Source organism: Pseudophryne corroboree, chromosome 1 (assembly GCF_028390025.1).
Source record: "Pseudophryne corroboree isolate aPseCor3 chromosome 1, aPseCor3.hap2, whole genome shotgun sequence".
NCBI lineage: Eukaryota > Metazoa > Chordata > Amphibia > Anura > Myobatrachidae > Pseudophryne > Pseudophryne corroboree.
This window is the reverse complement of record NC_086444.1, coordinates 147672520-147698363: the sequence shown is the minus strand read 5'-3', so window position 1 is coordinate 147698363 and position 25844 is coordinate 147672520. Positions and strand designations below refer to the sequence as shown.

General features: G+C 46.8%; 1 protein-coding gene across 3 annotated transcripts in view; it reads right to left on the bottom strand.

Moving 5' to 3' along the window:
- The window catches only part of MTX3 (metaxin 3), a 67220-nt gene that overhangs the window by 886 nt on the left and 40490 nt on the right, over nucleotides 1-25844 (bottom strand). For 2 of the 3 annotated variants that reach the window (XM_063963481.1, XM_063963484.1), the window contains exons 7-8: nucleotides 22149-22306; nucleotides 5141-5229 (exon numbers count right to left, since the gene is read on the bottom strand). In XM_063963481.1, the coding sequence (XP_063819551.1) occupies nucleotides 5141-5229; nucleotides 22149-22306 (247 nt within the window). The remainder of the gene's footprint in view (nucleotides 1-5140; nucleotides 5230-22148; nucleotides 22307-25844) is intronic. The other variant, XM_063963490.1, reaches the window with a different exon arrangement.

Sequence of the window (25844 nt, the reverse complement as noted above, 5' to 3'; positions counted from 1 at the left end):
CCATCGGTAAATAATCGTAGCCCTATGGGGGCGCAGAAGTGAGACACAGAAGCCATTTTAATTGCAGGATTGCAGTGGCAAGCTGTGACAGCCCCCAAAATGGTCGCAACAGGCCTGCGTTTGAGTCATCTCTTACCAATTACCTCCCACAAACACTCCCTGGCCATCGCAGCACATGTGGCGTATAAAACACTGCCACTCCATCCATCTATGAATCAGGCCCTAAGACATTGTGTTTTCATAGTCAATACAATAATGGAAACATTTCTGAAAGCAGGCCATACTATAGGGTGCTATAACATAAAGCAACCAATCATATTTCAGTATCTTCACACACTTTTTGAAGCTAGAAAAAAAAACACAAAAAAACAAACAAACAAACAACCCACATTGCCACAGGATCTGCGGCAATAACAACATTTAAGTTTTAAAGAGGACTTGAACCTGACAAAAGCAGCATTCTAGGCTCTGCGCTCTCGCTTTCCAGAAACACGGTAACTCAGAGGGTAACATGTACAGTTCTCATTGGATGCTAGTACAGCACAGGAAAAGCCAGTCCCACATTCCAAATCACTGGCCTGGACTGCTACATAAAGTGCAGTATTACAACAGTATAGTGTAGTGCACAGCTTCAGTTCATTCACTCATATAGTATCTCCCACTATTAATAGGGAAAGATGCAGCTTGCAGCCATTGTGAGAATGTGTCACAGACCTGGGTCGAGGGGACTGGGTACTCAGGGATTCTTCCGATGGTCGGGAAGTGGAACTGTAGCTGGGTAGAAATAGAGATGGCCGGATGTAGGTCTTCCTCATGCAACTTTATTAGTAACTAACGTTTGAGAACGATGCCAAAAGAACACTGAATGAAGAAATGAGCGATGACTTGTGAACGATGCTGAAGAACTCTGAATGAAGAAATGAATTAAGTCATGAACTGCAGTGTGAGCCTGGGGGTAGCTTATGCAGCAATAATACTCAGGCGCTGGGTCTCTGCCCAGAACTTCCTTTTGAATCTCCCGCCTTGCTCCTATTGGTTGCTGGGGTCATGTGACAGCCGGGGACCACCATTGGACTATTTCCAGCTTGTGGTCGCTGGGAACAATGGTGGCGCCCTTGGACCGAGGAAGACAGGGACTCCGTTCCCTGCACTCTGAAAGCGGGGCCGCCCGGCGTGGCCTGGAAGCAGCCCGGAGGAGAGCGGTGTGCACCAGCCGCAGGGAGAGGAAGCCAGCGGAGCAGTAAGCGGGGAGGCCGCTGCTCCCAGACTCGGACAGAATGACATACCATTATTGGGAAGGATGATAATTATTATTTCCTGGTGGGCGTTTCTTAAAGGGGTTGTATACATCAGTGGTTCTCAACTACGGTCCTCAAGTACCCCCAACAGTTCATGTTTTCCAGGTCTCCTCACAGGATTGCAAGTGAAATAATTTGCTCCACCTGTGGGTCTTTTAAAATGTGTCAGTGAGTAATGAATACACCTGTGCACCAGCTAGGTGACCTGGAAAACATGAACTTTTGGTGGTACTTAAGGACAGAGGTTGAGAACCACTGGTATACATAATACCTGCAATACATGCAGATGGCTTGTTTTTTATTAGGGGGGGGGGGGGGGGGATAGAGGGTCAGCATTTAGAGATGCAACCTCTGATGGGTTGTTAGCTGCACAAAAGTCGGATGCAAAGGCCGGATTTGCTAGTAGTCAATGAAGCCTGATTTACTACCTTGTGATAATGTGAGATTATGTACAGTTAATGGGAGGATCCATGTGTCTACAAGCAGGAAGCCGGGATGCTTTCCAATTTACGCAAACCCATCAATAGTCTCAGCACTTGCCAGCCCCATGCTAGGTGTATGGGTTCCGTCAGAAACAGGCTTTCATTCTCCATACGCACGACTCTTCTATGACACTCCAAGTCTGAACGGTTCTGTACACTTACATTGTCGCTGTCCACTTCCCACCCCGAATCACAGAAAGACAGTTCCGTTCGAGTTCCATACGACTACGAATAGGGTGGAGTCGTGAAAAAATTTGTCACTTTGGATCTGCACATGCACTGTATGCTAACACCATTTATGACCGTGCACAGAGATCTGTGAGACTCAGAATTAGCTCCATGTTGAGTCTACAGCGCTGAGCCCATTACCCTTCTTCAATCCTCTGTGCAGTGACAAACAAAATTGGCACTCATGGCAGGTAGTAGTACACCCCACTTTATCAAATCCATATCCTGCAACATAACCCATTATATAAGGTACAAAATGCTCTGTTCCTGGACTTCCTTGCCAGTGGCAGTTGCAGAGGTGGGGCTGCAGCGCAGTCCAAAATTCAAATAGGGGAGTCACTCCAACTACCACCCCAAACACTGCCAGCTGGGACTCACTGGCAGTAGGTGCGACTCCCCTATTTGAATTTTGGACTGCGCTGCAGCCCCACCTCTGCAACTGCCACTGGCAAGGAAGTCCAGGAACACAGCATTTTGTACCTAACGGAATGGGTCATGTTGCAGAACATGCAAGTCAGACACTTGAGCAGAAACCAGACATTAATATGTATTAATAATAATAGCTGGCTATGGATGCAGCTTTTGGTGAATGAGAAAGCTGCAAGAAAAACAATGTAGTGTTTCCTTAAATCGGTCATCCTTAATTCTTAAGCACCGTACACATGGGGAGAGATGTGTGCTGAGCGATCTATCAATGACTGCTCAGCACACATCTCTCCCCTCGCTCAGCACAGCGCGATGTGTGCTGAGCGAGGGGAGACGGCGGGGGCAGCCGCTCATTTCACCCAGCGGTGAAATGAGCGACCTGCTAGATTGTGCCGGTATGCAGGCCAATCTAGCACCGGCGACAGCGATGTGCTATCGCTGTGGGGCATACACATGGAGAGATCTGTGCTTAACTTCTAAACAATCTACTCAGATTGCTTAGAATTTAGGCACGGATCTCTCCGTGTGTACCCCCCTTTAATGTTTCCTTAAATTTGTAAATGAGGAATCCAAACAGCTTCCTAACGACAGCACATCGAGTTCAGTACCTCAGTGTGTAGTCTCTGTTTATAGATACTGCTCTTGTGGTGACATCAGCGCAGTAAAGGATGCAGATTCGTAGCCACTGAATCAGTATAATTGAGAAAATGGTTTGTTTGTTTTTCACCACTGGAAAATATAATCAGCATGGCATGCCAGCAGGCTACAGAGCACGCTTTGTGTAACTAACGCAATGGTGCATCAATCAGATCACCAGCATAAACAAAGGGCCTGCATTCCGGGATCATCTGTTAGAGGTTTTCATGTCGGTGACTGGACGTCCTGCGGCCAAGCCAGTAGATTGATGCGTCCCTTCACACCTACTTTGTTCCCAGAAATAGGAAACGCTTTTCCAGATGAACATCGATGTGTAATTATGACTAAGCTGCAATAGCATTAACAGATGTGTTGTGTTTAGTTCACAATTATATTTAGCCTAGCCGTTTTATTTCCAATGAATGTCGTCCGTGGTGGGAGAGACTGGCTTTCGGTGTTCAAGGAAAAGATGCCAAGTGGTACCCAACACTCATCTTCCACAGCATACACTTTACCCGTGTGTGGTCTGAGGGCCCTAAATGAATCCAACAAGCCATGGTAAGGAAGAGTAACATGTGACTTACTGGAAGAGAGATGATACATGTTGCACCTGTCACCGTGACAACCTTTGTGGATACGTGCAGAGTAGTTCAGTAAAGCAGAGCCCTGATCAGATAATCAGTGATGCAGAGTAACACTGCACAGCGTAGTGAAAGCAGAACCATCATATTACATGCTATTATTGGCTTTGCAGCCTATGCATTTGCTGGGAACCGTTGTCAGCACTGAGGTCCTGCCTAACAGGCACAAGGCCTGACTTCCTACACTACATGCTCAGAACCATTAGCTCAGTCACACAGTAAATGCCTCCAGTGTGTTGGGAATACGTCCATTTTTAGTCAGCAGAATTCCCAAGCAAAAAAATTAAAGCAATAAAATTAAATACAAAATTCTCTTGAATTTAAGTCAACTTTAAATCTATTGGATAACGAGGATTATTTCTAACACTGTGTTCTCCATGCAAACGTACACTCTACCACAGCACTGCTGTCACTGTAGCAGATCACGGACAGTTACTGTGTGCAATCTGTATATAAGACTCATTTTATAAAGGTGCCCATCTTAGGCCTCCTTATTGGTCTCTGACACCTCAGAGTATGGGGAAAAATCAACTGACAGGGTGATAAATCCTGTTAAAATGGGGACCAAATCAGATGATATAACCCCCTCCAACAAAACCTAATGTTTGCATGTGGCTACATAAGTAGGCTCTAATCCTTCTATTAGATTCATTCCTGATGTACTTAATAAGTATTTTTTGAAGTATCTAAAGGGGTTGGATTTGGGAGACAGACGCCGGGATCCTGGTTGTTAGATGACCGGCGGTGGGGCCTATGCACTAAGCCTTGGAGAGAAATAAAGTGGAGTGAGATAAAGTACCAACCAGCTTCCAACGGTCATTTTTCAAACACAACCTGTAGCATGGCAGTTAGGAGCTGATTGGATGTTAAGGACCCCATACGATATGGCTGAGGCTGAAGTCGGAGGCAATTTCCCTTGAACTCTCCCGGGAGCTTCCCTGAAGTGGTTCCATACGATTTGGTACATTTTGCATGTAATATATCATATGCGATCCCAGCCATGCGTGCGGGAACCGACATATCACGAGTGCAGCACTAACAATCTAGGGGAGCCGATCCGACCCTCACGGGAACGCGCATCGGATCGGAAACACATCCAAAATGCCCGATTTCACCCGATATATCGGCCCGAATTTGGATGGCATTATCGTTCTAGTGCATGGGGCCCTTTACTTGATCAAAGTCTACTTTATCTCTCTCCAAGGACAAGTACACAAGCCCCTTATTGTGCTAAAGGAGTAAAGAATAATAACCATGCAGATCTGAAATGAACAATGCAGCGCTATTTGCAGTGACAGCAAAGCTTGGAGAACGTGACAACAACAAACGCATACACAATAAGAAAAAGCTTGCTAACAAAGCTCCGAATGCAAGAAAATTATCTGGAAGAGGATGGGTTAGAGGGAGAAAGCAGCAGAGATGTTATAACCTTTTCTATTAGGTTGGACTCCTTATTTACAAGCTGTGTGAGTTTCTGCAAGTTTGCGTCTACCGTTTCCAGGCCAGAAGAAGACGTGCCTATGCATTCAACCAGAGACAGGTGAAATAGACAGGATTAGTATGGACAGAACAGTAACAGACATGCAATCTACCCCCATGGGTGTGTCACATAAGGGTTTCTCAGTATGCCTCTCTCACATTTTCCCTCACTTCTTTTTTTTTTTTTTTTTTTAAACACCCTAAGGTGTTTTCCTTTATATTAAGCACACCCTGATGTGGGTACATTTATTCAGAGAAACTGCAAAGCTGACTACATTTATACCAGGCATCTTTACTCATTATAAAATAATACAGACATGTTTTCTAGGTGTTCCATTATTAACAAATACATGTAATGCTATATTTAACTGCCTGCTGACAACCCCTAGAACATGTAGAAGGTACTAGGACTTGGAAACTTGGAGATCTGACCAAGATTTGGAAAGCAACAGTGATCCGTACAGAGTCCACAGCTGGCTTTCATAACCTTGAGCCACAGCACAAAAACCTACACTACCAATAACATTACCATCTAATAACTAGTAGCTCACAGTGAGCCTTCCTTATCTGAAATAATATAGTTACCGTGTAGCCAACATTAATGTGATACAGTCATTTAAATTTGGCCAATCCAATCGCTCATTTTGCTGCAAGTTTAGAGACAGGAAGTTAAATTCTTCTAAAATATGCTAATTAGGATTCGGACTGGAATTAGTAATTAAATCCCAAAATATGTATTCTGCACAAGTGTAGATTAAAGAAATGTATGATTTCAAATATGAACCATGAAATCCAAGACTAATCTGGGTCCTACTGTAGGTTAAGAGGCTATAAGTACATAAACTCTAACCATTTTCTTAAACAGGTTGGGTATGCAAGACCAGCAAAGGAGGGGAAGGGGGTGGGCGGATGAGCGCAACAAGACCCTTATATTCCATGCTAGTCGGCATGCTGTCATCTGTCGGGATTCTCAGGGGGCAGGATGTAGGGGGAGGTGTTGTGACCGGCGGTCTTCTGACCGACGGTTCCATAACTACATCCCCCTTGAACAGGCTCACTTTATGGCATGGTATTTCATCAAATAATCTAGACAGCTAAATATTTAAAACACAGTAGTGACTGCTTATGATACAACTATTCTATCCGATATCTCTTACATTACACACACAGCCATTTTTACTAGAAAAAAAAAAAGGAGTGTTATGGTAGACTTACTATGCGAGGTACATTAGGTTCCACAGGGAATACATCTGGGTGTAGAGTGGATCTTGATCCAGAGGCACCAACAGGTTAAAGCTTTAGGCTGTCCCAGGATGCATTGGGGCCTCCTCTATAACCCCGCCTCCAGGCACTGAGAGCTCAGTTTCGTTAACCAGTCCAATGCAGCAGCAGGCAAGAGAGAAGGCAGATGTTAGTCACATAGAACCACATTCTCACGACAGGAGACGGGACCAGCGGCTAATGCCATACAAACCCATAGAAGCTAGGTGCGTCTGTGTGGGTGCCGTGTGAAACCCAATGTACCTCGCAGAAAGTGTTAACCATGGTAAGTTTACCTTAACACTCCTTTTCTGCAGCAGGGTACATTGGTTTCCACAGGGAAACTTCGGAGATGTCTAAAAGCAGTTCCTCAAGGAAGGGGACACGCCTTAGCGGATATGAGTATCCAGCATCCAAAGAAATCATCCTGGGAAGCGAAGGTATCAAAGGCAAAGAACCTAAGAAACGTGTTCACTGAGGACCATGTAGCCGCCTTGCACAATTGTTCTGCGGACCAAGATGAATGGGCTTTAATGGCAACAGGAGCTGGGAGTCCAGACTGCGCATAAGCTTGTGCAATCACCATTCTAACCCAACTGGCCAAGGTTTGCTTATTCGCAGGCCAGCCACGTTTGTGGAAACCAAACAAGACAAAGAGGGTACCAGACCTCCTGAAGGAGGCAGTCCTCTCCACATAGATAGAGGGCCCTAACCACATCCAAAGTACGTTCTTTGGGAGACAAGTCCGCAGAGATAAAAGCCGGAACCACAATCTCTTGGTTAAGGTGAAAAGATGACACCACCTTAAGTAAATAACCAGGTCGAGTTCGTAGAACTGCCCGGTCACGGTGAAATATCAGAAAGGGTGGACGACAGAACAAGGCGCCTAAGTCCGACACCCGTCTTGCAGAGGCAATGGCCAACAAGAACAGAACCTTGGCCGTGAGCCATTTAAGGTCCACTGACTCAAGAGGTTCAAATGGAGACTCTTGCAGCGTATTTAGTACAAGAGTCAGATCCCATGGAGCCACAGGAGGGAAATAGGGAGGCTGAAACTGAAGAACACCCTGGGTGAAAGTATGAACGTCTGGTATAGACACAATTTTTCTCTGAAACCATACCGACAAGGCAGATATGTGAACCTCGAGGGAAGGCCAGACGAAAACCTAAATCAAAGCCCCGTTGCAGAAAGGCCAGAATTCTGGAAGTTCTGAACCTAGAGGAGACATAATTCTTATCAGCACACCATGTGAAGTAAGAATTCCAGACCCTGTAATAAATCCGGAAAGAGGCCGGTTTGCGGGCTTTCAACATAGTCTGGATAACCGCCTCAGAAAAACCGTTGGCCCTCAGGAGTCATGCCTCAAGAACCACGCCGTCAAAGCCAGTCTGGTCTTGGTAGACACAAGGGCCCTGTACAAGGAGGTCTGGTCTCTCTGGAAGTTGAAGGGAAAGCCCTGTCGACAGACTCTGCAGGTCTGAGAACCAATGCCGTCTGGGCCACGCTGGAGCAATTAGAATCAGCGATCCACCTTCTTGTTTGAAATTCCGTAGGACCTGGGCAGAAGTGACTCTGGAGGGAACACGTAAGACAGCAGAAAGTTCAAAGGAATTACCAGTGCGTCCATGAACGCTGCCTGAGGATCCCTGGTCCGAGATCCGAAGACTGGAACTTTATAATTGTGTCGAGACGCCATCAGGTCTACATCCGGTAGGCCCCACCTGTCCAGTAGGAGTTGAAAGACTTCTGGATGAAGACTCCACTCTCTGGCGTGCACGTCCTGGCGACTGAGGAAGTCCGCTTCCCAGTTCAGGATGCCTGGAATGAACACTGCCGATATTGCTGGCAAATAGCGTTCCACCCAACGAGGATTATTGACACTTCCATCATTGCCATGCGGCTTCGAGTGCTGCCTTGATGTATTGTCTGACTGTACTTGAGGCAGGGGACGAGAGATAACGCATTGAACCCCGCCCTCAGCTCCAGAATGTTTATTGGGAGGAGCGATTCCTCCTTGGTCCATCGACCCTGAAAAGAGTGTTGCTCCAACACTGCGCCGCAGACTGGCGTTGGTTGTCAGCAGGACCCAGCCGGGGATCCAGAAGGGACGGCCCCTGCTTAATTGCTGGTCCTGTAGCCACCAGGTCAGCGACAGACGAACCTCCGGAGTCAAAATGAGCATGTGAGCTCTGATCCGCTGAGGTAGGCTGGTTTTGGGAGCATGAAATTGTCTCGGGTATGCCTGACCTTTTGCTTTCCCTTGAGACCGAAAGGAACAAAAAGTGGTACCTTTTGCCTTCTGATCGGAAGGATTAGTATTTGGGAGAAAGGCAGTCTTAGCAGATACTAATTCAGACACAATTTTATTCAGGTCTTCCCCAAACAAAATGTCCCCAGTGAAGGGGAGTACCTCCAAGATCTTTTAGAGTCTAGGTCCACCTTTTGTGACCTCAACCACAGAATACGGCGAGCCAGGACAGACTTAGTCGACACCTTGGCTGCTAACACACCCGCCTCAGAAGACGCCTCTTGAATATAATAGGCGGCAGTGGTAACGTGAGACAGGTATTGTCTGCTATTGTCAGAGATATCCTCGGACAGCTGTTCCTTTAACGTCTAAACCCACGCTTCAACACCTTTAGCAGCCCAGGAGGCAGCAATAGTGGGCCTATGCACAGCTCCTGTAAGGGAGTAAATACACTGCTCAGAAAAATAAAGGGAACACTGAAATAACACATCCTAGATCTGAATGAAAGAAATATTCTTATTAAATACTTTGTTCTTTACATAGTTGAATGTGCTGACAACAAAACCACACAAAAAATATCAATGGAAATCAAATTTATTAACCCATGGAGGTCTGGATTTGGAGTCACACTCAAAATTAAAGTAGAAAAACACACTACAGGCTGATCCAACTTTGATGTAATGTCCTTAAAACAAGTCAAAATGAGGCTCAGTAGTGTGTGTGGCCTCCACGTGCCTGTATGACCTCCCTACAACGCCTGGGCATGCTCCTGATGAGGTGGCGGATGGTCTCCTGAGGGATCTCCTCCCAGACCTGGGCTAAAGTATCCGCCAACTCCTGGACAGTCTGTGGATGGAGCGAGACATGATGTCCCAGATGTGCTCAATTGGATTCAGGTCTGGGGAACAGGCGGGCCAGTCCATAGCATCAATGCCTTCGTCTTGCAGGAACTGCTGACACACTCCAGCCACATGAGGTCTAGCATTGTCTTGCATTAGGAGGAACCCAGGGCCAACCGCACCAGCATATGGTCTCACAAGGGGTCTGAGGATCTCATCTCGGTACCTAATGGCAGTCAGGCTACCTCTGGCGAGCACATGGAGGGCTGTGCGGCCCCCCAAAGAAATGCCACCCCACACCATTACTGACCCACTGCCAAACCGGTCATGCTGGAGGATGTTGCAGGCAGCAGAAAGTTCTCCTTGGCGTCTCCAGACTCTGTCACATGTGCTCAGTGAGAACCTGCTTTCATCTGTGAAGAGCAGAGGGCGCCAGTGGCGAATTTGCCAATCTTGGTGTTCTCTGGCAAATGCCAAACGTCCTGCACGGTGTTGGGCTGTAAGCACAACCCCCACCTGTGGACGTCGGGCCCTCACCTCATACCACCCTCATGGAGTCTGTTTCTGATTGTTTGAGTAGACACATGCACATTTGTGGCTTGCTGGAGGTCATTTTGCAGGGCTCTGGCAGTGCTCCTCCTGTTCCTCCTTGCACAAAGGCGGAGGTAGCGGTCCTGCTGCTGGGTTGTTGCCCTCCTACGGCCTCCTCCACGTCTCCTGATGTACTGGCCTGTCTCCTGGTAGCACCTCTATGCTTTGGACACTACGCTGACAGACACAGCTCGCATTGATGTGCCATCCTGGATGAGCTGCACTACCTGAGCCACTTGTGTGGGTTGTAGACTCCGTCTCATGCTACCACTCGAGTGAAAGCACCGCCAGCTTTCAAAAGTGACCAAAACAACAGCCAGAAAGCATAGGAGCTGAGAAGTGGTCTGTGGTCACCACCTGCAGAACAACTCCTTTATTGGGGGTGTCTTGCTAATTGCCTATAATTCCCACCTGTTGTCTATTCCATTTGCACAACAGCATGTGAAATTGATTGTCAATCAGTGTTGCTTCCTAAGTGGACAGTTTGATTTCACAGAAGTGTGATTGACTTGGAGTTACATTGTGTTGTTTAAGTGTTCCCTTTATTTTTTTGAGCAGTGTAGATTTCAGGTATCCCTCCACACGCTTACCTGTTCCTTCAGTGAGGAGACAGTGGTGACAGGCAGAGTGGACGACAACACGAGTCGGGTGACGTGAGAATCCACCGGCGTGAATTTTCCCACTTGTTACATAACTCTTCAGGGAGAGGATAGCGAGCCAAGGCCCAGTTAGGCAGAGGGAATTTCTTCCCTGGAGTAGACAAGGGTTCCCGCCTGATGTCCACTAAATGGTCAGAATGGGGTAACAGAGTTTTAAACCACCTTCTGCCGTTTAAACTTGTCAGTTTTTTTTTGCCACAGTAGTGGAATCCTCCTCGTCAGGAGGATTCCACTACTGTGGATTTGCTTAATAGCAACCACTAAGGCAGGGACATCAATCTGCAAGGGGGAATCCTCATCAGAAACACCTGATTCAGTGTCTGAGAGGACAGTATGCTCCCCCTCTTCTTCAGATGAAATATCAGAAAGATATGTGGATTGTGAGGAGGAAGCAGCCCGCTTAGAAGACCCAGAGACACGGGAGTGACTTGGGGTTGATTTTTGTCTAACCAAGGACTGATTTAACTGCTGCAGCTGGCTAGATACATTTTTTGCCCAAGGCAGATTAACCATAGGGACAATATGTGGTGGCAGTGGCACCGGTGGTCCCATAGGGGGCGTTAGGCATTCCACCAGAGTACCCAGTAGGTTGGTGAAAGCAGCCCAGGATGGCTCCTGTGTAGATACAGGCGCTGTGGACTGACTGGGAGGTATTTGGCAATAAGTACACAGACCATCATATAACACTTCCCCCTCTGGTAAATCCTTGAATAATGCTCTGAATTATGCAGGAGAATCCACTGATTTACTGCCCTTTCTGTTAGACATTATATGAGAATGCAATAACAGAGCGACTTAGTATGATAAAGCCAGACAAAGTATAATACCTGCGAATAAATCCGGTATTACGTGACTGTAACACAGTAGAACATATGTATGCAATAAATACTGTGTACTGTATTACTATATTAGCGGACCCAGATGCCCCTAGCCCTTAGGGTACTAAATACAGTGAGAGTTATATCTGGGAAACACTGAGAGTGAAACCACACAGCAGATACAGGCACACAGTCAATGCAGAAATTAGTATAACAATAAGGCTGCACTGGACTAATTAATATATTAATATATATATATATATATATATATATATATTAATATATATATATTAATATATATATATATATATATATATATATATATATATATATATATATATATATATATATATACATATACACATACATACATACATACATACACACACACACACACACACACACACACAAATATATCACAGTGCGGTCAGTGACCGGAGGCTATATCAGAATACTCGTACAATATATTCTGGAAACAGTACTCTTTCTCCACTAACGCCATCTGTAGAAAGACATGTAGGATTCGTAAGTGTTTGTAAAGTCACCGCGCTGTATACAGGCGGCTTTACAAAGGAGACCTTGCGCTGTAGTCCTGGAGACCAGCCGCAGCTATGCTCAGAAGATGGCACCCAGCGTCTCAGTCAGGGAGTGAAGGAGAGTATAAGGCAGCTCCAGGGCGGGAAATCTACGAGGAGATGACACCCTGGGCCGCGGGAAGGGCTACAGGTCAAGCAGTCACATACACAGTGCTGTGTAATAATCCCCTCCATCTTTCACTTGTTGCAAGGTCACATACACAGTGCTGTGTAATAATCCCCTATGCTGATCTTCCACCCCAGGTACTAGAGAGTCTTATTAAATGGGGTGTTAGTACACCCGACCTGTACTTCGACGCCCTTGGGGTCTAGTGACGTCCCTGCCCAGCGATAGTGTCCACGCCTGCGCTGCGACCTGTCTCCCTAGGTCACGGTCGGAACACGGTTTATTGGCGCTACCCTCTTACCTCCTCCCCGTAGCAGCCACGCGAACCAGGAGAGCGTCTGCGACTGTGTGCCCAAGACGGAGCGCCTCCACCGCAAGCACCCGGGAACTGAGCCGCGGGAGTATGCAACACCGCTTGGAAGGTGATGGAGCTGAAGCGCTGAAGTGTCACCCTGACAGCCTAGAGAGAGAGATAGGAAGAAATCTTTGTAGAAAGCCTTTTCAGGGCTGCCCAGCGCAGCTTCTCTGTTAAGTGACCTGCTGCTGCAGGCACCAACTCGAAGCTGAGTTCTCAGTGCCTGGAGGCAGGGTTATAGAGGAGGCCCCAATGCATCCTGGGATAGCCTAAAGCTTTAGCCTGTTGGTGCCTCTGGATAAAGATCCACCCTACATCCCGATGCTTCCCCGTGGAAACCAATGTACCCTGCTGCACAAATACGATTTAAAACATCACTTGCTATTTTACAAAGTATTATTTGAACTAAAGAGAGAGATTCACTTAAGGTTTTGAAGTGTGGCTGCACACATTGCGAGTAATTACAGGATGTGCCCTGCAGCAGCACGCCAGGCAGCAGGGAGAGAGCAGAGACTCCAGTGTGCTGGGCTGGGGAGGGTCACTGAGAAACGGCCTCTGTTCTCTTCCTGACGAAAGTGCCTCTGCACTGTTATACAGCACCCAGCAGTAGTGGGCACCAGAGAAGTGTTATGGGAAGGGGGCTTGTCATCCCCCCCACCCCTGGATCCACAACTGCGCCTACATGTTACGAGCAGAAAGTTTTACTTGTCTGTATAATACGCAATGTACACCGCACATTTAATTGCAAATGTCTGCACTGCACTTATCACCTCAACTGTGTAATAATAAGAATTTACTTACCGATAATTCTATTTCTCGTAGTCCGTAGTGGATGCTGGGGACTCCGTCAGGACCATGGGGAATAGCGGCTCCGCAGGAGACAGGGCACAAAAGTAAAAGCTTTAGGATCAGGTGGTGTGCACTGGCTCCTCCCCCTATGACCCTCCTCCAAGCCTCAGTTAGGATACTGTGCCCGGACGAGCGTACACAATAAGGAAGGATTTTGAATCCCGGGTAAGACTCATACCAGCCACACCAATCACACTGTACAACCTGTGATCTGAACCCAGTTAACAGCATGATAACAGCGGAGCCTCTGAAAAGATGGCTCACAACAATAATAACCCAATTTTTGTAACAATAACTATGTACAAGTATTGCAGACAATCCGCACTTGGGATGGGCGCCCAGCATCCACTACGGACTACGAGAAATAGAATTATCGGTAAGTAAATTCTTATTTTCTCTGACGTCCTAAGTGGATGCTGGGGACTCCGTCAGGACCATGGGGATTATACCAAAGCTCCCAAACGGGCGGGAGAGTGCGGATGACTCTGCAGCACCGAGTGAGAGAACTCCAGGTCCTCCTCAGCCAGGGTGTGCCCCTGACCAAGTAGCAGCTCGGCAAAGTTGTAAAGCCGAGACCCCTCGGGCAGCCGCCCAAGATGAGCCCACCTTCCTTGTGGAATGGGCATTTACATATTTTGGCTGTGGCAGGCCTGCCACAGAATGTGCAAGCTGAATTGTACTACACATCCAACTAGCAATCGTCTGCTTAGAAGCAAGAGCACCCAGTTTGTTGGGTGCATACAGGATAACAGCAAGTCAGTTTTCCTGACTCCAGCCGTCCTGGAAACCTATATTTTCAGGGCCCTGACAACATCTAGCTACTTGGAGTCCTCCAAGTCCCTAGTAGCCGCAGGTACCACAATAAGCTGGTTCAGGTGAAACGCTGACACCACCTTAGGGAGAAACTGGGGACGAGTCCGCAGCTCTGCCCTGTCCGAATGGACAATCAGATATGGGCTTTTGTGAGACAAAGCCGCCAATTCTGACACTCGCCTGGCCGAGGCCAGGGCCAACATCATGGTCACTTTCCATGTGAGATATTTCAAATCCACAGATTTGAGCGGTTTAAACCAATGTGATTTGAGGAATCCCAGAACTACGTTGAGATCCCACAGTGCCACTGGAGGCACAAAAGGGGGTTGTATATGCAGTACTCCCTTGACAAACTTCTGGACTTCAGGAACTGAAGCCAATTCTTTCTGGAAGAAAATCGACAGGGCCGAAATTTGAACCTTAATGGACCCCAATTTGAGGCCCATAGACACTCCTGTTTGCAGGAAATGCAGGAATCGACCGAGTTGAAATTTCTTCGTGGGGCCTTCCTGGCCTCACACCACGCAACATATTTTCGCCACATTTGGTGATAATGTTGTGCGGTCACCTCCTTCCTGGCTTTGACCAGGGTAGGAATGACCTCTTCCGGAATGCCTTTTTCCCTTAGGATCCGGCGTTCAACCGCCATGCCGTCAAACGCAGCCGCGGTAAGTCTTGGAACAGACATGGTACTTGCTGAAGCAAGTCCCTTCTTAGCGGCAGAGGCCATGAGTCCTCTGTGAGCATCTCTTGAAGTTCCGGGTACCAAGTCCTTCTTGGCCAATCCGGAGCCACGAGTATAGTTCTTACTCCTCTACGTCTTATAATTCTCAGTACCTTAGGTATGAGAAGCAGAGGAGGGAACACATACACCGACTGGTACACCCACGGTGTTACCAGAACGTCCACAGCTATTGCCTGAGGGTCTCTTGACCTGGCGCAATACCTGTCCAGTTTTTTGTTCAGGCGGGACGCCATCATGTCCACCTTTGGTCTTTCCCAACGGTTCACAATCATGTGGAAGACTTCCCGATGAAGTCCCCACTCTCCCGGGTGGAGGTCGTGCTGAGGAAGTCTGCTTCCCAGTTGTCCACTCCTGGAATGAACACTGCTGACAGTGCTATCACATGATTTTCCGCCCAGCGAAGAATCCTTGCAGTTTCTGCCATTGCCCTCCTGCTTCTTGTGCCGCCCTGTCTGTTTACGTGGGCGACTGCCGTGATGTTGTCCCACTGGATCAATACCGGCTGACCTTGAAGCAGAGGTCTTGCTAAGCTTAGAGCATTGTAAATTGCTCTTAGCTCCAGTATATTTATGTGGAGAGAAGTCTCCAGACTTGATCACACTCCCTGGAAATTTTTTCCTTGTGTGACTGCTCCCCAGCCTTTCAGGCTGGCATCCGTGGTCACCAGGACCCAGTCCTGAATGCCGAATCTGTGGCCCTTTAGTAGATGAGCACTCTGCAGCCACCACAGAAGAGACACCCTTGTCCTTGGATACAGGGTTATCCGCTGATGCATCTGAAGATGCGATCCGGACCATTTTTCCAGCAGATCCCACTGAAAAGTTCTTGCGTGAAATCTGCCGAATGGAATCGCTTCGTAAGAAGCCACCATTTTTCCCAGGACCCTTGTGCAATGATGCACTGACACTTTTCCTGGTTTTAGGAGGTTCCTGACTAGCTCGGATAACTCCCTGGCTTTCTCCTCCGGGAGAAACACCTTTTTCTGGACTGTGTCCAGAATCATCCCTAGGAACAGCAGACGTGTCGTCGGAGACAGCTGCGATTTTGGAATATTTAGAATCCACCCGTGCTGTCGTAGAACTACTTGAGATAGTGCTACTTCGACCTCCAACTGTTCTCTGGACCTTGCCCTTATTAGGAGATCGTCCAAGTAAGGGATAATTAAGACGCCTTTTCTTCGAAGAAGAATCATCATTTCGGCCATTACCTTGGTAAAGACCCGGGGTGCCGTGGACAATCCAAACGGCAGCGTCTGAAACTGATAGTGACAGTTTTGTACCACGAACCTGAGGTACCCTTGGTGAGAAGGGCAAATTGGGACATGGAGGTAAGCATCCTTGATGTCCAGGGACACCATATAGTCCCCTTCTTCCTGGTTCGCTATCACTGCTCTGAGTGACTCCATCTTGATTTGAACCTTTGTATGTAAGTGTTCAAATATTTCAGATTTAGAATAGGTCTCACCGAGCCGTCTGGCTTCAGTACCACAATATAGTGTGGAATAATACCCCTTTCCTTGTTGTAGGAGGGGTACTTTGATTATCACCTGCTGGGAATACAGCTTGTGAATTTTTTCCAATACTGCCTCCCTGTCGGAGGGAGACGTTGGTAAAGCAGACTTCAGGAACCTGCGAGGGGGAGACGTCTCGAATTTCCAATCTGTACCCCTGGGATACTACTTGTAGGATCCAGGGGTCCACTTGCGAGTGAGCCCACTGCGCGCTGAAACTCTTGAGACGACCCCCCACCGCACCTGAGTCCGCTTGTACGGCCCCAGCGTCATGCTGAGGACTTGGCAAAAGCGGTGGAGGGCTTCTGTTCCTGGGAATGGGCTGCCTGCTGCAGTCTTCTTCCCTTTCCTCTATCCCTGGGCAGATATGACTGGCCTTTTGCCTGCTTGCCCTTATGGGAACGAAAGGACTGAGGCTGAAAAGACGGTGTCTTTTTCTGCTGAGATGTGACTTGGGGTAAAAAAGGTGGATTTTCCAGCTGTTGCCGTGGCCACCAGGTCCGATGGACCGACCCCAAATAACTCCTCCCCTTTATACGGCAATACTTCCATGTGCCGTTTGGAATCTGCATCACCTGACCACTGTCGTGTCCATAAACATCTTCTGGCAGATATGGACATCGCACTTACTCTTGATGCCAGAGTGCAAATATCCCTCTGTGCATCTCGCATATATAGAAATGCATCCTTTAAATGCTCTATAGTCAATAAAATACTGTCCCTGTCAAGGGTATCAATATTTTCAGTCAGAGAATCCGACCAAGCCACCCCAGCGCTGCACATTCAGGCTGAGGCGATCGCTGGTCGCAGTATAACACCAGTATGTGTGTATATACTTTTTAGGATATTTTCCAGCCTCCTATCAGCTGGCTCCTTGAGGGCGGCCGTATCTGGAGACGGTAACGCCACTTGTTTTGATAAGCGTGTGAGCGCCTTATCCACCCTAAGGGGTGTTTCCCAACGCGCCCTAACTTCTGGCGGGAAAGGGTATAACGCCAATAATTTTCTATCGGGGGAAACCCACGCATCATCACACACTTCATTTAATTTATCTGATTCAGGAAAAACTACAGGTAGTTTTTTCACACCCCACATAATACCCTCTTTTGTGGTACTTGTAGTATCAGAAATATGTAACACCTCCTTCATTGCCCTTAACATGTAACGTGTGGCCCAAATGGAAAATACGTTTGTTTCTTCACCGTCGACACTGGAGTCAGTGTCCGTGTCTGTGTCGACCGACTGAGGTAAATGGGCGTTTTAAAGCCCCTGACGGTGTTTGAGACGCCTGGACAGGTACTAATTGGTTTGCCGGCCGTCTCATGTCGTCAACCGACCTTGCAGCGTGTTGACATTATCACGTAATTCCCTAAATAAGCCATCCATTCCGGTGTCGACTCCCTAGAGAGTGACATCACCATTACAGGCAATTGCTCCGCCTCCTCACCAACATCGTCCTCATACATGTCGACACACACGTACCGACACACAGCACACACACAGGGAATGCTCTGATAGAGGACAGGACCCCACTAGCCCTTTGAGGAGACAGAGGGAGAGTTTGCCAGCACACACCAAAACGCTATATTATACAGGGACAACCTTATATAAGTGTTTTCCCTTATAGCATCTTAATATATAATAATATCGCCAAATAAGTGCCCCCCCTCTCTGTTTTAACCCTGTTTCTGTAGTGCAGTGCAGGGGAGAGCCTGGGAGCCTTCCTAGCAGCGGAGCTGTGTAGGAAAATGGCGCTGTGTGCTGAGGAGAATAGGCCCCGCCCCCTTTTCGGCGGGCTTCTTCTCCCGTTTTTCTGACAACCTGGCAGGGGTTAAATACATCCATATAGCCCCAAGGGCTATATGTGATGTATTTTTAGCCAGCATAGGTACTTTCATTGCTGCCCAGGGCGCCCCCCCCAAGCGCCCTGCACCCTCAGTGACCGTTGGTGTTTAGTGTGCTGAGAGCAATGGCGCACAGCTGCAGTGCTGTGCGCTACCTCATGAAGACTGAGAAGTCTTCAGCCGCCGATTTCTGGACCTCTTCTCTCTTCAGCATCTGCAAGGGGGTCGGCGGCGCGGCTCCGGTGACCCATCCAGGCTGTACCTGTGATCGTCCCTCTGGAGCTAGTGTCCAGTAGCCTAAGAAGGATAAATATGGTGGGCTATTGCGCAATAGGAAAAAGAAGCTGCACACTTAGAGTAGCATAGGACATACAAACACCATATGTCATGAATAATGGAAAAATATAAAAGAATGATACCTATGGTGTGCGCTACTTTTCCAAAGAGATGGTGGTGATCATAAACCAGTTACTGGTTAATAAAATAACAATAATTTATTGTTTTAGACATCCATGGTTATAAAGTGACACAGTGCACATAACCTGGCTCAAAACAAACAATAACATGTAGTAAAATGATGACATAAAATTGTGGATAAGTGATTAAAATTCTATTGCACAGACCCTTGATTCGTGATCATAAAAGGACAGTCTTTGTGCAATGGTTTTTAGAAAGGGTGAGACTCCTGACTCATACCGTATAGCGTATGTGGTGTGTGCCTTGATGTGAAAGGGTTCCAGCTGGGCAGCCCAGCACCACACCACAAACTTGGCCCAAGTCGCAGACGGAAGCAGCGAAGACGGCAGTCAGAGTCCAACGAAGTCCCACTCCAGACACAACGCGTTTCGGATGTATTATCCTTCTTCAAGTGCTTTTATTGTGGTGTGAATCAGAGCCCTATTTAAAGGGCTTGACCGGAAATGGCCAGTTTCAAATTCCCCGCCATTTTTGCGTTCCATCGTCCATCCGGAACCGGAAGTGTGCGTTCCACCTGTGCACACTCTGCGGCTTGCGTTCCATCGCCTGCCATAGCCGGGATTTATGTTATCTCTAGAGATATAGATATCCGTTTGGCAAAGAAAGAAATGGAATGGATATATGTTCTAAACACTCTGGTGCCAAATGGTCTCAATGCAGACTTTGAATTAAAATGGTTTATGATGTGATATTTTAATTCTTGTGCAACATATTTTAAACAATTTTTTTCTTTTCTCTTTCATATGTCTACAAGAGAATCCAGTACTGCCAATAGGGATGGACTTCATGGGAATACTAAGTACCATGTAGGTAAAAGTTGGCAAGCTGGATGTCTCTTTAAAAATGATAAACGGTAAAAATTATCTAAAGATCTGGAAATACAACAACATCATCCAGCATCACGTTTATCATATATAGAATATGGGTCTTCAAATGTAAAAGATGGATAGACGTCTCTCAGCATATGGAGCCTCTATTTCCGGCCGCGAGGGGCTATGGAACGCAAGGCATTTAAAATACACTTCCGGCTACGACAAGCTGTGGAACGCAAGCCGCATACCGGTGGAACGCACACTTCCGGTTCCGTCTGGATACTTCAACATAAATCCCGGCTATGGCAGGCGATGGAACGCAAGCCGCAGAGTGTGCACAGGTGGAACGCACACTTCCGGTTCCGGATGGACGATGGAACGCAAAAATGGCGGGGAATTTGAAACTGGCCATTTCCGGTCAAGCCCTTTAAATAGGGCTCTGATTCACACCACAATAAAAGCACTTGAAGAAGGATAATACATCCGAAACGCGTTGTGTCTGGAGTGGGACTTCGTTGGACTCTGACTGCCGTCTTCGCTGCTTCCGTCTGCGACTTGGGCCAAGTTTGTGGTGTGGTGCTGGGCTGCCCAGCTGGAACCCTTTCACATCAAGGCACACACCACATACGCTATACGGTATGAGTCAGGAGTCTCACCCTTTCTAAAAACCATTGCACAAAGACTGTCCTTTTATGATCACGAATCAAGGGTCTGTGCAATAGAATTTTAATCACTTATCCACAATTTTATGTCATCATTTTACTACATGTTATTGTTTGTTTTGAGCCAGGTTATGTGCACTGTGTCACTTTATAACCATGGATGTCTAAAACAATAAATTATTGTTATTTTATTAACCAGTAACTGGTTTATGATCACCACCATCTCTTTGGAAAAGTAGCGCACACCATAGGTATCATTCTTTTATATTTTTCCAGTAGCCTAAGAAGCCAATCCATCCTGCACGCAGGTGAGTTCACTTCTTCTCCCCTAAGTCCCTCGTTGCAGTGAGCCTGTTGCCAGCAGGACTCACTGAAAATAAAAAACCTGACAAAACTTTTACTCTAAGCAGCTCTTTAGGAGAGCCACCTAGATTGCACCCTTCTCGGCCGGGCACAAAAACCTAACTGAGGCTTGGAGGAGGGTCATAGGGGGAGGAGCCAGTGCACACCACCTGATCCTAAAGCTTTTACTTTTGTGCCCTGTCTCCTGCGGAGCCGCTATTCCCCATGGTCCTGACGGAGTCCCCAGCATCCACTTAGGACGTCAGAGAAAATCCCCTCCATCTTTCAGCCATTACTGGGCCACATACGCAGTGCTGTGTAATAATCCCCTCCATCTTTCAGCCATTACTGGGTCACATACACAGTGCTGTGTAATAATCCCCTCCATCTTTCAGCCATTACTGGGTCACATACACAGTGCTGTGTAATAATCCCCTTCATCTTTCACTCGTTGCAAGGTCACATACACAGTGCTGTGTAATAATCCCCTCCATCTTTCACTCATTGCAAGGTCACATACACAGTGCTGTGTAATAATCCCCTCCATCTTTCACCCATTGCAAGGTCACATACACAGTGCTGTGTAATAATCCCCTCCATCTTTCACCCATTGCAAGGTCACATACACAGTGCTGTGTAATAATCCCCTCCATCTTTCACTCATTGCAAGGTCACATACACAGTGCTGTGTAATAATCCCCTCCATCTTTCACTCGTTGCAAGGTCACATACACAGTGCTGTGTAATAATCCCCTCCATCTTTCACCCATTGCAAGGTCACATACACAGTGCTGTGTAATAATCCCCTCCATCTTTCACTCATTGCAAGGTCACATACACAGTGCTGTGTAATAATCCCCTCCATCTTTCACTCGTTGCAAGGTCACATACACAGTGCTGTGTAATAATCCCCTCCATCTTTCACTCGTTGCAAGGTCACATACACAGTGCTGTGTAATAATCCCCTCCATCTTTCACTCGTTGCAAGGTCACATACGCAGTGCTGTGTAATAATCCCCTCCATCTTTCACTCATTGCAAGGTCACATACACAGTGCTGTGTAATAATCCCCTCCATCTTTCAGCCATTACTGGGTCACATACACAGTGCTGTGTAATAATCCCCTCCATCTTTCACCCATTGCAAGGTCACATACACAGTGCTGTGTAATAATCCCCTCCATCTTTCACTCGTTGCAAGGTCACATACACAGTGCTGTGTAATAATCCCCTCCATCTTTCACCCATTGCAAGGTCACATACACAGTGCTGTGTAATAATCCCCTCCATCTTTCACTCGTTGCAAGGTCACATACAAAGTGCTGTGTAATAATCCCCTCCATCTTTCACTCGTTGCAAGGTCACATACACAGTGCTGTGTAATAATCCCCTCCATCTTTCAGTCCATATTACAGATGAGACGTAGAGATACCTTCAGGGCTCTGTGAGAAATAGGCACCGAGGATGTGGTCACAGAACTGACACAGGTTGGGAAGCTGCTTCAAATGCTGCTGTAACTGGACTTTGGGCAGATTAGCCTTATAGAGAGGGGCCAGGAAGCCGAACACAAAGGCGTCCAGGGAAGTAGGTCTGTAATAAAACATACAGATTAGATATCACAATTACTGTAGCAGTATGGTGACTAGCATCACACTCATTATACACCTACTAATACTTCCTCATGGTTATGGTTGGAACATTGCTTTGCATCTCCTGCAGCTTTTACTACAATACATTTATGTAACAGGATCCCGGCGGTCAGCATACCGACCCCAGGATACCGGCCGCCAGAATGCCGGCAGGAGGGCGAGCTCAACGAAGCCCCTTGCGGTCTTGCCACAGGGTTCTATTCCCACTCTATGGGTGTCATGGACACTCACGAGTCGTAATCGTCCGTGTGAGCCGGTATTCCGGCTATTGGCATTGACAGTGGTCAGGATTCCGATGTGCCGGCAAAGTAACCACAGAGCCTTGCGTATTGGCGCGTGGTATGAGTAAATACGGTAGCCTACGCATTCGCACAGAAAAGCCACAAGGTCATATTCAATATTCTATTTATATAGTGCATAATTTACACATAGTCTCCACACACTTTTCCAACAAGTTACATATACTCAAAAGAAAGAACAACAGAGTTATTCAGGGTTACAGGATGTGAGGGGATGGAGCAAGGTGAGAACTTAATGTTTGCTATCCAGATGTGCAGTATTTTGAGAGTCACATTCCGGTCGCTATTTGCAGTTTATCGCATGTTTCTGGCATAGATATGCACAGAATTGTAATATTCATATACTACTGTAAATACTGTACTCTTGATATTAGGCGGGAACCCAGTGGCGAACAGCTGCAAGTACACCTGCACCAAGCATCGCCCATTCATTTAAACCAACCTATGACCCCTCATGTACTGTAAATGACCTGCCCCTTGACCTATGAAAGAAGAGCTTACATTTCACATTGTACTATATTTGGACAGATTGTATAAAGCGAGTCCTCCTGAGCAGGCTCAGTCTATTCTCTGAAGGTCATCTTGCTAAGACTGACTGAGTCCTCGATCTGGGAGCGCTCGCGAACAAACGTATGTACTATTGGTTGTAGCTCTTCTCTGTAATATTGTTGTATCTTTTATTTATATCTTTTGAGTAAATACTGTTGATGCGTTGGACCACAACATTACATTTAACTACTGGTGTCGCATTCCATTCTTGTTTGGGGAAAAGGTGTATTCAGCCACACGTGTCGCTGCATTGTGCGCATAGCGTGTCGGCGTGTATACGCTACGTGCATACAGATCTTAGTGGTTATTTGCTTATGTTTAATGGCCGCAGCGGCCCGAACCACAGTGTGATACGGTATTGCTTTTCCTTGTAAAATAATCAAACTTTACACTCCCATCAGGCAGAGCTACTGGGTACAACAAAACTCCAGGGGTTATATTTACTAAAGATTCCAAAAATGAAAAGTGGTGTTGCCCATAGTAACCAAACAGATTCTAGCTACCATTTCTCTATTGCATCCTAGAAAAATAGACAGAATCCGAGTGGTTGCTATGGGTAACCCTAACACTTTAAATCACAGGCAATTTAAGTATTTACAAATAAAAAAGACAAAGGGCGAGTTGTACAGCAGTCGGTTGAAACTGCAGCCGCATTGTCCGTATCTATGCATCCGCAGTGCCCCCTCATCTACCCACTTGTGGAAGGAGCAGTCATCAATATAAAAGTGCATCTGTGCAGCTCTATCAAAGCTTTTGCCTGAAATAAGTCGTCTCCCCGCGTACGTTTAACTTAATATAGGATCACTTAGAAATTAAGCACTGATCGCTCCGTGTGTATACCCCATAGCGATTCGCTATCGCTGGCTCAGATCATGACCACATTGAGCTCAGCCCACATCGCAATGAGCCCGAAACGCTACATGTGTGCCCCTCATTAAATTTGGGTGGCACATGTGCAAGCTCAAATCTAAATTGCAGTGTAAAAATAAACCTGCCGAGCATTTGTAGGCTACATGCAAAAGCTGCCAGTATTTACCCTGAACAAACCCATATGAGCAAAGAGGAGCGGAGTCCGAGTGCATGGACGCAAACTGCAAGTTTCTGCCTACCGCGCATGTGCAGATGCAAATGAAAGCATTTTTGCGCATGTCTGACTTATTCTTAGGACTGCAGAACTCGGATGGATCTGTTTTTACGAGAAATTGGGCATTTTATGGTGGAAACCCACTGTCCTGACTTATAGGCGTGTTTCATGAGCTGAGTGTAATTCCGAGTTGTGGGTACAGGGAAGGGAATGGGCCTAGTGCCACTGCAGATATCAATAACGATGGCTGCGGCAGCTGGCTTATCATCAATGGGCAGCACGGCTACCCGCTTGCATACGCACTTCCCGCAATAGTACTACTGTTCCTCGCATTAGCAAAAGGGAGTAAACCAGGCTTCTGTGACTGCCCGCTATTACAGCCACTTTGGGGCTCATTCTGAGTCGCACACAGAGTGAGTGTCATGATTGGACGCCATTCTGACGCCAGAACGTGCGTAACTGCAAATATTATTGTATTGATCAATCTCAGCAAATGCCCTTTGTGTGGTTATGTATAAATCCTGTGTGAAAAGGTCATTCTAACAGCCCCCTTCACAGCAGGAATATGGGTCAAAGTAGCCAAGCTGTGATAAGTCAGGCAGAGAAGGCTTCAGGGAAGCATATGGTATCCCTTTCCTCTCTGCATCCATAAAAACTAAATTAAGTAGTACTGTATTTGATCTGTTGTATTGTGTTGTAAATGCCTTCTGAGGACAAATAGAAGATATCGCCCAACAGGTTGTTTACTGACGCCAGGGGGTCACCAGAGAGACCAGAAAGTCATGCTGGCTAGGCAAGGTGATAAAAACTTCTTTCAGCTAGCTATAACCGTATCTTAGCATGACTGATAAATCTGATTGCCCAGCTTCAAAAGGAATGGGAAAAGTAATTTGCCAGCCCCTGTGTATATGACCAAGAGACCCTATGTCACAGAACCATGGGCAGAGCTTCAAAGGCGATTAGAAGATAAGTCCATTCGCTCCTGAGCGAGTGGCTGGGAAGCCCAGTATGAGCTGACACTCAATACCTTCTCTGGCTTTGGAAGGGTTAAAAACAAACTCTCCAGGGGGAGGGGGGGCTGAACAGGCAACCTGAGTTTTAAATAGGAGAAACACAGACTGCAAAGTGAGCATTATCAAAGAAGCGAGTCAGGCGAAGCATCCTGGCTCTGTAATGTCCCGTATATCTGAAGAGGCTTCGCTTCATCCCATCGTTCCACTCTGCACGTGTTAAGATCGATGGCTTTTATCTCCCTATTTTTTTTTTGCTTGAAAGTGTCTTTTTTGATGCGACTGACTTTTTATCATTACTGTATATCTTGTAACTTTCTTTTCTGTAACATAAGCTTTGAAGTGTTTTACTTAAATTAAAATAAATTTTAGCTCTGGTTTTCTGTTGTGTATCCAACCCAACTCTCGGAAAGAGGAGTTACCAAAATATTAATAATTCTGGGTGCAGGCAAAAGCCATAAGTTTGCCTTGGATCATACCCTAAACGTTTGTACTTTGGCTGGTGGCAGTTACCGTGTTGAAATTAATGCATGCGCT